Here is an 11,488-nt window from a genome sequence, read left to right as displayed (position 1 = left end):
TTTAAGAAAGCAAAGGATCTCTTTTTAAGAAAATTATTTGTTTTATAAGATATGATTTTCATGTGTGAGGGTTGGGGGAATACTGATTATGTTTATGAGCATCCTTCTATTAAGTCAATAGAGCAATTAGAGATACCAGCAGAAAGATTCTAGTCCTGATTCTGGCTTCGTGAAGGAAATGCTGCCCTGGCATACGGCCAAGATGGCCCAGGCATGATCACCTCCGCTCCCCAGACCCAGTCGTGGATCTAACAGCTTTCCAGGCCTTCTGCACAGCAACCAAAGGAGCTGAACATGAATCTTATTATTAGAAAGCACACTTCCATAGGAACCATTATCTTACAATTCTACCTTTGAAACGATTTTGACAAAATGAACTGTGACAGGCGCTTCTTATATAATTGGATATAGGAGACAGTAAAGAAGGTGGTGGGTAAAAAGGGTGATGAAGATTGAAAGAGAGGGAGGGAAGAGCTAGACCATTTTAATATGAACACAACGGTGCTGATCTTCTGTTATTTAACTTTTAAATAACCTACAGGAATCCTAATGAAAAGTATCTCATGGCATAATGGTCATTTGAGTCCAGATTATTCAACATTCATTCAACAATACGCTGTATGAAAAGGAAAGTGGACTGAATTATACTATATGTGATTCTAACAAGAGCAATGTCTCCACTCACCCGGATATGCTGGAGGTAAAGAGACAGGTCTCGGATAAAAGATTTGATCAATCTTTCTTGCATTCGAAAGTTCTTTTCTGTTTCTTCAAATACTTCATCTTTGATCTGTTCAAAATAAACAAGTGTTATTAGCAAATTTGGACTCTCCTTCAATCTACCTTATTGGTAAAAGTATCTTCCTTAAACACGTCTTTTGTTTAAATTTTACACCTTTGATGTTTCCCTGAATCGCACTAAATTGAATTTAAACACCTCTCCATGGTTTTGAAAGATCTCCATATTTAACAAGGCCCCCCCACCTTCACACCTTCACACCTTCCTTCCTCTGCTCCTGATGGCACCCCTTTGCTCTGGTCAGGCTGCTCTCCTCACCATTCCTGGCATCTGCCACATTTGTTGAGCCGGTGCCTTCACCTGTGTTGTTGCCTCCCCTTCCATGCCAAACCTGCCTCCTTCCTTCAAGGCTCAGATTAAATCTCTTACCAACATGTTCCTGCTCACTGAGCTCCCATTTTCTTACGTACAGAGAACAGATAGTAAAACTTAGCAACTGATTATTTTCCAGGTTATTTTCCACTTCTGGTATCATGTACAGTGAATGAAGTTGGGAGACTTCGGATCTGCTCTCAGCACTGTCGATAAACTGTTTTTCAAATCACTCCATCCCTCAGACTTTACATTTCCTTGTATGTGGCATATGATGTTGAATTTAGGTGATCTCTTAAATTCTTTCTAGCTTAATAGGTCAATTTTAATTTTGTCTCCCTAAATAGATTTTAAGTTTCTTGTGGGTGCCTAAAACCACAATAATTATCATATGGTGACCAATCTGTGGTAGATTCACATAAAGAATAGCTACAGGGTCCTGTATCCAGCAGCCAGCAAACACCAGGGGAGGTACCAAGAGAGGAATCATGCCAATGCCAATTGACACCATGCAGGCCACCCTGTGGAACCCTGAAAAGCTGCCAAAGATGTGCTGAACCTTCAAGTGCAGGAACCTCACCTGTGGAGCAAAGCCAGTGAGGTGCTTCAGGTGACTGCTAACTCGGTTGGATTTCTTGATGATGGAGTGGATGTTCAGTTTGGAAATTTTCTCCATGAGGCTATCGTCATCGCCCTTCCGGTACTTGAGGACTAGGGAGTGAGTCGAATTGGTGAGTTAAGAAAGCACTTTCCTGAGCATAAATAGACTAGAACATGTGCTATAAAGTGATACTAACAACTTAAACTAGAGCTAGTGCTTGTTTTCAATGAGCTTATAACTGAGTAGAGACAAATTATTAATCCAAATCACTATTTATGGACAGATAGAATATTCAATGGCAGAGAGAGGCTGTGCACAGACTGGAGAAGGTTAGAGATGAGGAAAGATAGCAGAGATGTAAGGAAAAGAGCCTAAGATTTGGAGTTACGAAAACCACTGAGTTCAATACCTGGGTCTGTCATTTCATTAAAGTGAAGCCTTATATAAGTCACTTAACTTCTCTGAGCCTCATTTTCCTCTCCAGTAAAATGGAGAAAGTAATAGTACTTGCCTTATGAGGTATGTATGTCTAATCATTTCACACAGTAAATGCTATACAGGAGTTATTTGATTAACTTCTGTGTCATATATTAGGTACAATCGGCAGAGAAGACTAGAGATAACAGTGGAAGGGTTGCAAGGCGAAGGATGGGTGGCTGCAAAAGGCACACTTTAGCATTGTGGAAGATGGAGACAGTATTACATTGGGAGATAGGAACCAAGACAAAGGACCAGATAGCCAGAGAGCTTTCACACAGCCACGGTCAACAATGATGTATGAAAGTGGAGGACGTGGTTGAAGCAGAAGGCAGAGAAAACAGTTTTAGGTAAAGTGGGGAGAAGAGTAGAGAGGCAGGCAAAGATGTTATACTCTATTACAGATTCTCTGAGAATATCAATAATACGTCAGTTTAACATGGTCACCACACTATACTCATCGAGTGTTCAAATTAGAGCCTCGACGAGAGATTCGTTGAAAGAGAAATGAAACGGTTCAGTTTGTTCCACATTATAAAGGAAGAGTGGGTAGCCTGGCAACTGACTGTATAGCATGGGGAGGGACAAGGAGGGCCTCAGACCTGAGAGGCAGATTATTGGGTGTAGGCAGGGCTGATGGGGCTCAGAGACGTGGGCACATTTGGGTTTTCTAAAAGAAGACCAAAAGTCCTAACTTAAGTGAAGGCAGGAAAATATGCAGCTGGACGTGCAGTGAAAACAAATCTAGGCACATATTGAAAGGGTTGCCTTCAAGGAGCTGGGAGGGCAGTCACCACAGTCTGAAGGAACTCTTGATCAGCCATTCTCTAACCCGTCTTTGTGTCTCTTGAGACTCTAATTGCGATAAGCTTTATCAGAGATGTCTATTTCCCATATTCCGTGACTGAGCTTTTAATATTACTGCTCTCTTTTTTCATATACATTTCCCCAAGGGTCTACCACCATTTCTTCATCATGGCTCTATTATCTACCACCTGCCTTGTCCATCTCTGGTGAAATAACTCTTGAGAAGGAGATCACTGTCAAGGGCATAGCCTTCCCTTGAAGCGAGTATGCTTTTCTTACCCAGGTCCTTTCGGCGTTTATACTCGTTAATGTTAACGTTGATTTCCTTGACTGCAAGAACTGCACTGGTTAAAGGCGCTTTATCTGGGTGGGATTCTGGGGTGGAGTTTAGCAACTCCATCAGCAACAGTGGGTAACGCATTACTCTCTGCACTGGTTTGATGAGGAAGGAGCCCAAGTTAATATAATTTGTGCATCCCCTATAAGAAAAGGAAAAACAGAGACTTTGGTCTACTGGGCCTGTAGACAGTATTTGTTACTCCTAAATATAACTCTGTTCTTTCATCCTATTTTCCAATTCCATTCATTCATATTTACTGGGCACTTAATAAATACCAGATATTGTTTTATGTGCTAGGGATTTAGTAGTGACCATAAAAAGTCCCTGCCCCAGTGGAAGGGGACTGGCGATAAACAAATATCATACTAAGTGTATTTTGGTGGTAGGTATTATGGAGAAAAATATAGCAAGGTAAATCTGCTTCTGGGTTTCCATCTATCAAGGAAGAAAATAAAGAAATGAGCTTGTGCATTAAGTGGCAAGAGAACTTACCATTCACTGTAGAGGCTCCTACAGGGCAGTGAGCATGAAAAGAAGAGACAGGTGATTAGAGATACTGTTGATGCTGATTTTCACATTCTCCTCAGAACATTTACTAGTTCGACTAATGCCTACTAGTTGGACAGACGAAAGTCACATGGGATAAAAGGGAGACTGTCTACGTGGCATATCTAGTCTATTACAATAGCAAGCTCCTAACTTCACTTAGATCTACTCAGAGACATACATATTACATCGTTCTTAAGACCAGGAGAATCTCACCTGATGGTCAAGAATAACTGAATCTGCTCTTCTTATCTATACTTTTGTTTATTTGGACCAAACGATCTTCCTGCCTGTTTCTTACTTGAAAACGCTAAAGTAATAGTTTGTATGTATAGATAAAAGTGACTTAAATGGATAAAAATACATGCAGAAAGCCACTTAAGATTTCCATGATATATAATGGGAAAAGGGCAGATGACCTAACAGGACCTGTGCACTAGTACCTCACTTACGTTTAAAATAAGAGAGATGGATAGATAGCAGCAGAAGTCCAGACATATATATGGGAGTGACTTCCATAAGGCAGAACTAAAGAGCTATGATGGAAGTGAAATGGTCAAAACTCCTACTTAAGGTCTGCCAAGGAGTCCTGAAGATGCTTCTGGATCTTCTCATCCTTCTCATAGATTTCCAGCAGTGAGATGGCCTCATCATGATTCTGGCAGTAAACCTTGTATGTTCCCTCAAGCTCATCCCGGTGATCAAGAAACACAGGTCCTTTGAAAAATACACAGGCATGCAATGTTTTTATAGTGATTTTCTTCTCAGTATCCTAAATGTAAGGCATATAACCAAACTTTAATATCAATTAAACCCTATCATGAGAAATAACAGTAAGACTATCCATTAAATTAATAAGAAATTTCCATGGAATGGCTTAAAATTCTACTTATTTAAAGCAAAATTTTAGAGAATCATGCCATCCATGTGTTTTTCAGTGTGCATGCGCATGTGAGTGCGTGCACACACACATGTGCACACCTGGTCCCTGGAATAGCCTCCAATCCCTTTTTAATCAGGCAGAGTAAGGTGTTCGAAAGTACTCCCCATATAGGTATGTAATCAGAACCAGTAAGGACCCTCACTCTCTAAACTCCAGAAAATCTACATAGGGATAAAGAGATTCTTCTACAGCAGCAGTTCCCACCTCTTTTCTGTGCATAAATTAAATACACAGAACTTTAAGTGAAATGTATATTAAAATATCTGTAATATAAAAGCCCCAAATCTGTGACATATGTACTTCTTTATAAAGTGTTAAATAGCAAAATGTAGCAATGAATCTAATAATCACCATAATTTCCAAGTATGATGAGTAACATAAGAAACTGGTAATCTTGGTTGCTTTTGGTTGGGCGTTACTGAAATTTCAAGATATTTGCAACAACATAATTTGATAGAAATATGTAACTTCGGTTGGTGACAAAGTCACAGGTGCTCCTAATACTATGTGGTTTGCTCTCTATATTCATACCTTAAAGAAATACTAAATTTCAGAAAGAAAACACTGAAAATCAAAATAATAATAAAATAATAATTATTATTTTTCGATCCAAGTTCATAGACTCCTTGAAGTCTATGCACAGACCCCTGGACTATAGCCTGGTAAGCAAACGAATAGCTCTTAAGCAAACTTCAACGGAACAATTCCACTTAGAGCTGCTGCCTGCACGTGCCGATTCTCTTACTTGTTAAAACTACTCTTCCTCTTGCCTTCTTTCCTTCTTCAGCTTGTTCTGCACCAATCTCCTCCTCCCCACGCCCCCAAACAGTGTCTTCTCATCCTTAGAATCAGATGTCTGAGCCCCAGGTGACAGCAGCCCAGGCCAACAGCTTGACTCATGACTCCAACCTCATGAGTGACCCTGAGCCAGAACCACCCAGTTAAGCCATCCCCAGATTCCTGACACACATAAACTATGACATTATACATGTTTCTTGCTTTAAGCTGCTAAGTTTTGGTATAGTTTGTTATATAGCAATAGATAACTAATACAGTTCCCTTGTTTAAAAGCAGTAGATGATTGTTTTTTAAACATTTTGACAAAGACCCACATGAATAAACACATTTTAAATTATGACTCACCATACATATATGTAGAATTAAAATATAAATTTTAAAAGACAGTAGGTATACTTATTATTTACAGTACATTCTGATATTTTCTATTTTATTAAAAGATGTATACTGGATGTGACACATGAAATTGATCTCAGGACCCACTAATGTGCCACAACCGTCAGTCTGAAAAATATCATACTACACAATAGCTAAAATTTCTTCTATTGCTAACATCCTATATCACCTCAAAGCAGGTTGCAGATAAAAGGAGACATTGAAGACCGAATAATCTCTGAACTATGTAACTAAAACTTTGTTTCCTAGCATAACTACTCAGTACCAGCAAGGCCCCTCTCCTGCCTCCGACCCATGAAGTTTAAAAAAAAAAAAAAAAAAGCTGCTTCTGAAACAAGGCAAGTGTCATACCTACAACATCGCTGATTTCCAGATCAGCCAATAATTGCTTTGAGACCTTAATCACCATCTGCATATTTCCAAAAAGTCCCTCAAAATCAATGTTTGGTATCTGAGAAAGGAAAACAAAATGTGAAGATGCACAAAAATTAAATTAATAAGATATCATTCATATTAGGAACATCTCTTCAAGGATGATACAAAAATTATTCAAGGTCATTTTCACTCACTCTCGCAAAGTTTCTGGAGTAGAAATATCCAACATTACCTTTAGTGTCACCCTTTATCTGACTATTCTCTGCGACTCCATCCACACTACCTTAATAAAATGACTGTAAAAACAATTTGACCTATAATCACACTGAGGTACGTATTTCCCACCCAGTACTCAAAATCTGATGGCACTGCCCACTTCCTGTAGACGTTCTTGGGTGTGACTGCTTCAGGAATTCAAGCCCAAGCCCAAGCCCAGGCCAAGTGGTCAAGTAACAAGCAATAAGGACTATAAATCCCCAGGAACTAACAATCTTTTCTTTAGCATCTAGAAAAGTACCTAACAGATGCACTAGTTAAAAGAGTTTTCTTAAAAAACCTTGTACAATTAGGTGCTAGAGCCAGGTAACCCATTATCCCCAGATTCACTATATCATTATACAATCTTCATAGTACAGTGACAATCCAGACTCCATGGTACTATTTCCAGGAGCCAAAGAAACAGAAATATCCTGGTAAGTTAACAGTAGACTTGATCAGTGGCAGGATGCTGAAGGCTTAAGTTGATGACACACACATGTTGAGACCCTTGAATTAAGAGCAGCAGCAGTCACAGCCTTTACTTCAAACCCAGTGAAAGCTCCTATATCCTGACACTTCATGCTTGAAGAATTACATTCAAGGTAAAGCTAACGTTCTTCCATACTTCCCACCTGTACCTGCTGCAGGGGTACCATGATCCGCTCAATACACATTTCCAGATCCCGAATATAGTCTCGCTCCGTCTGATGAAGTTCTTCTACCACCTTGGCTCTCTTCTCCAGCATCCTCTGCTCTGGGTTTTCAGTGGACACAGACCCAGAAGGGGCCACCGGTGATGAAGACTGGGAGGAGAGGAGTGTCATTTCTGGAAGAGAAAAGGGGACTGGTCAGTTCCCTGTGTGCTAAAGCAGGACTCTTCAACAGTTTGAGTTGAAAAGTACACAGTCCGTGAGAAATAAAGGCCTGACAATTGTCAACAATCAGGAAATCTGATCCCACACGTCAGTTCTAATCAAGAACAGATGAAGAGCTTAGAAGGCCATCCCTGCAGAGGGAACTTCTCCCATGTGCGTGACAACCATTTTTAGAATTTGTACTAAAAAAACCGATGAGTGTCCACAACTTTCCTTAGCAAAGAGTTGAAAAAGCTGCTGTTCTTATTAAGACCTGCTTTCATTTAATTAGGTATAAAATCCATTCCATGATCTTAGCAGCAGAAAAACCAAGCTGGAAGTTAAAAACATTGATATGGCACACTAAAAAGAATATCATGGGGAACATAAAAATGCCAAATAAGGGAAGACGAGAATTAGGCAGGAATCATCCGTCTGAGATCTGGGTGACTATAGAGCGAGCCCAATGTGTTCTAGTCATTGTGATGGTGGACTAACATTAATATATAATAAAATCCGTGAAAATTTAGATTCTTCCTAGCAAAACATCAATGAAGCCTCACAAGCAGTTTTGTTACCTCAAGATGCCCTAGAAGATACAAACGTATTATAAACATGAAGTTCTTCAATGACATTTTCAATTAAAAGAATCTCTATAGGAGCAAACTGCATGATCTAAAAATGAAAACAAATATCTTCTCATTGGCTTTTTTGTTTACGTGTTACTTAGATACATACGAAAGTTATTTATATAGTTGGCATGGTATCTGTTCATTTAAAATGAACACTAAATACTAAAATAAACAAATGAAAAAACTTCCACAGTGAAGCAATCTCTGCTATTTATTTCAAATTTCTTAAGATCCACTTAAAACAACTATAGATTTGGTAAGCAAATATACTAGAAAGTGTGAGTATGATTACAAGAATATTTTTTTTCCGGATCTAAGATGCAAAATATAAGTGTTCAAACTACTTATGGAAAACTAGGCTTAGTCTCCAAAAACCTTCTTTACTGTTCCTTCTCTAAAAATTTGGAAATTCTAACGTTTAAAAAGTACAATCCAGATTCTGGTTTCTAAAAACCATTCTTCACTAAAAGGAATCAGAGTTCTATGGACAAATGGCTAATTCCAGGGCTGGGGCAGGGAAGATATAGATGAGCCTGAAACATCTTACAGCAGAAAGTAAGACGTGCTCAGCAGTGTGAGCGGGGCATGTCCAAAGGGCATGGAGCCAGCTAGAAGGGGGCTCCCACTGGCCAGATTTGGTACGATCTGAGTACGAAAATAAATAAGCATAGTAATGGATTATAATCCATTGAGTAAAATAAGAATCCATGAGTTCATATTGATAATATGTAAGTACATAAATAAACGGAGAAGAGAAAGCTCTTTCTTAATGGTAGAATAAATATAGAAGAAACAATGGAGTTAGAAAATCATCATCTTGCAACCATTAGAATAAAATTTGGTTCAGGCACGAATCATCAATGAATGATTCTGTGTTGGTGGTGGGGTGTGATGATGATCAGGATAATTGCATGACTTTGAATTAGTCATTACAAATTACTTATTAGTTGCAAAAATGAAAATCAGTGACCATAATGTGGAGAAATAAATAATACCACAACTAAGTAATCAAAATTCAAATCACCAACAAGGGACAAAGAGACATTATGTGTTTCCACATGTCATATCTAGAAACAACACAACATCCCTGATGTAGTATTCTAGTCTAAATATACATACTCTGAAAGGAACCTTGAGGAAACATCAGACAAACCTAAATTTGAGGATTTGTACCCTTCAAAATGTCAGGTCACAAAATGTAAAGAAAGCCTGAGGGACAATTCCCAACCAAGACAATTGAGGAGATGACAAATAAATGCAACGTGTGATTCTCAAATAGATCCTTATCTGGGGAAAAAACTGCTACAAAGGACCTTACTAGACAACTAATGAAACTGTAATATAGACTGTAGATTAGATAAATGATTAAATCAATTTAAAATGCCTTGAAACGGCAAATCTATGAGGTCATGTATGAGAATATCCATGTTCATACAAAATACACACTGAAGCTTACCATGGGACATGATATATGTAACATACTCTCAAACAGTTCAAGAAAAAGATTGTGTATACACACATGGAGAGAGAGAATGAAAACAAAAACATGGCAAAATGCTATTAAGTACTGGTGAATAAAGAATACCCTTTGAATAAAGGATATACAAGAGCTCTTTTCCACTACTTTAATTTTCTGTAAATTTGATATTACTCAAAATAAAGTTTAAAAAGACATAATGGAAAAATATCTTCCTTTGACGTATTTTTGGTAGAATAACAAAATTTCAAACATAAAATTTATTTTAACAGAGGGCTAAATTATAATTCTAAATTAACTGTAGTGTATGTAAAATTTATTTTCAATAGCTTTGTTTTAAATTTTCTTTGTGATTTCAAAGCAGTAGAATCTCAGTCGCAAATATGGTTTCATAAGTGGCAAATTGAGAAGAGAAACTTTTTTTTATTAATTTAATTTTTCTGAGGTATGACATAAAACATTATTAGTTTCAGGTGTACAACATAATGATTCGATATTTGTAAAAGAAACTCATTTTTAATACAGGACCAAAAAGCCCTGGAAAGGAAGAACATTTATTGAATTCCTACCATGTGCCATGCACTTTACATGTTGTATCCCTGAACTCATTTAATATTTACGCCAAAACTTTGAAGTAGTATTATTATTCCCACTTAACAGGTAGGAAAACATAGGCTTTGAGAGGCTGACCAACTTGTTCCAGGTTATGCAATCAGTAAATGGCAATTCTGGAATTTAAATCTAAATATATTTAAATCCAAATCCTATGCACTTAATTCTGCACCATTTTGCCTTCCTGGCCTGGAATCTCAACTAGAAAAGGCCAGGGGCTTATTTGCTTCAAATCTTAAAATTCCTTGGAAACTATTCTCTCCCAGAAATCAAAGTTCTATTAATTACAGTGGTTGAAATCATAAACAAACAGCAGCAAGTAGTCATCAGTCTGAAGCCAGCAACCTACACTGAGACTCAATCAGATCTTTATTTCTATTAAATGAGAGATAAAGAAATGTTAACAACTCTTAAACTACCAGCTTCCTTCCCCTCCCCCTCCCACAGGTGGATTTATAAATTCTTGAACTGCCTTTAAAAAACATTACCAAAAACACATAAATTGCAGTTTCCTTGGGCACCACCTCTGAGATTCTGACTCAGCAAATCTGGGTGGGACCTGAGTATCTGCAATTTTTAACAAAATCCTAGGTGTTTCTGAAGATGTAGGTGACCTTCGGGCTCCATACAGATATTAAACTAATACTTAAAGATTAAGTCAAACTAGAAATATTTGGCTTGAAATAACTCCAAATTTAAGATTATTTTTTCCATTATTCCAAATACAGTCTAAGAAAAAAGCTTAATCTACAATTTTAGCATCTGGAACGACCAAGTGAGAAGGCAGCCTCTACCCGCAGCCGGCTGCAGTGGAGACAAGAGGCTTTGAATCTTGCACTTCCCCACTCTTTAGCTGGGGAGATCTCCAGGAAAGTCCATTTCCACCTCTGGGCCACAGTTCCCTCTCCTGTAAAATAAGGATAGTGATACCTGCTTTGCAGAGTGGTTGAGGGAATTAAACCAGGTAATAACACAAGTCAGTCCTTTTACCATGATGGGCCAGAAAATGCAACCTGCACCAGGTTAAAGTAAAATGCACCAAGTAGAAAATACTCTGTTCAGATTCCATAAAATCCTACGTTTCTGTAATAAAATCTGGAGATGAGGAAGTTGTGGCCCAGAACCAGCCTATCAATAAAACAAGTGGCCCAGTCCCATCTCCTTCCTAGGACTGGCAGCTAGGTGTTCAGGAGCTGGGGCAGGCTGCACAAATTTACTCGCTGTGATAAAACAATTAGTACTGGCTTGGGATTTTCCTTCT

At 38.2% G+C, this 11,488-nt stretch overlaps 1 protein-coding gene across 5 annotated transcripts in view; it reads right to left on the bottom strand.

The window, feature by feature from the left end:
- Positions 1–11,488, bottom strand: part of DNMBP (dynamin binding protein) — a 62,047-nt gene that overhangs the window by 11,475 nt on the left and 39,084 nt on the right. For 4 of the 5 annotated variants that reach the window (XM_006925888.3, XM_015599935.2, XM_015599937.2 and 1 more), the window contains 7 exons: positions 7,285–7,478; positions 6,371–6,470; positions 4,452–4,599; positions 3,829–3,846; positions 3,276–3,475; positions 1,692–1,822; positions 686–790 (listed from right to left, as the gene is read on the bottom strand). In XM_006925888.3, coding sequence (XP_006925950.1) covers positions 686–790; positions 1,692–1,822; positions 3,276–3,475; positions 3,829–3,846; positions 4,452–4,599; positions 6,371–6,470; positions 7,285–7,478 — 896 coding nt within the window. The remainder of the gene's footprint in view (positions 1–685; positions 791–1,691; positions 1,823–3,275; positions 3,476–3,828; positions 3,847–4,451; positions 4,600–6,370; positions 6,471–7,284; positions 7,479–11,488) is intronic. The other variant, XM_015599936.2, reaches the window with a different exon arrangement.

The sequence above is a fragment of the Pteropus alecto genome, unplaced genomic scaffold, assembly GCF_000325575.1.
Source record: "Pteropus alecto unplaced genomic scaffold, ASM32557v1 scaffold88, whole genome shotgun sequence".
In the NCBI taxonomy this organism is placed as follows: Eukaryota; Metazoa; Chordata; class Mammalia; order Chiroptera; family Pteropodidae; genus Pteropus; species Pteropus alecto.
This window is presented reverse-complemented; position numbering and strand designations above follow the sequence as displayed.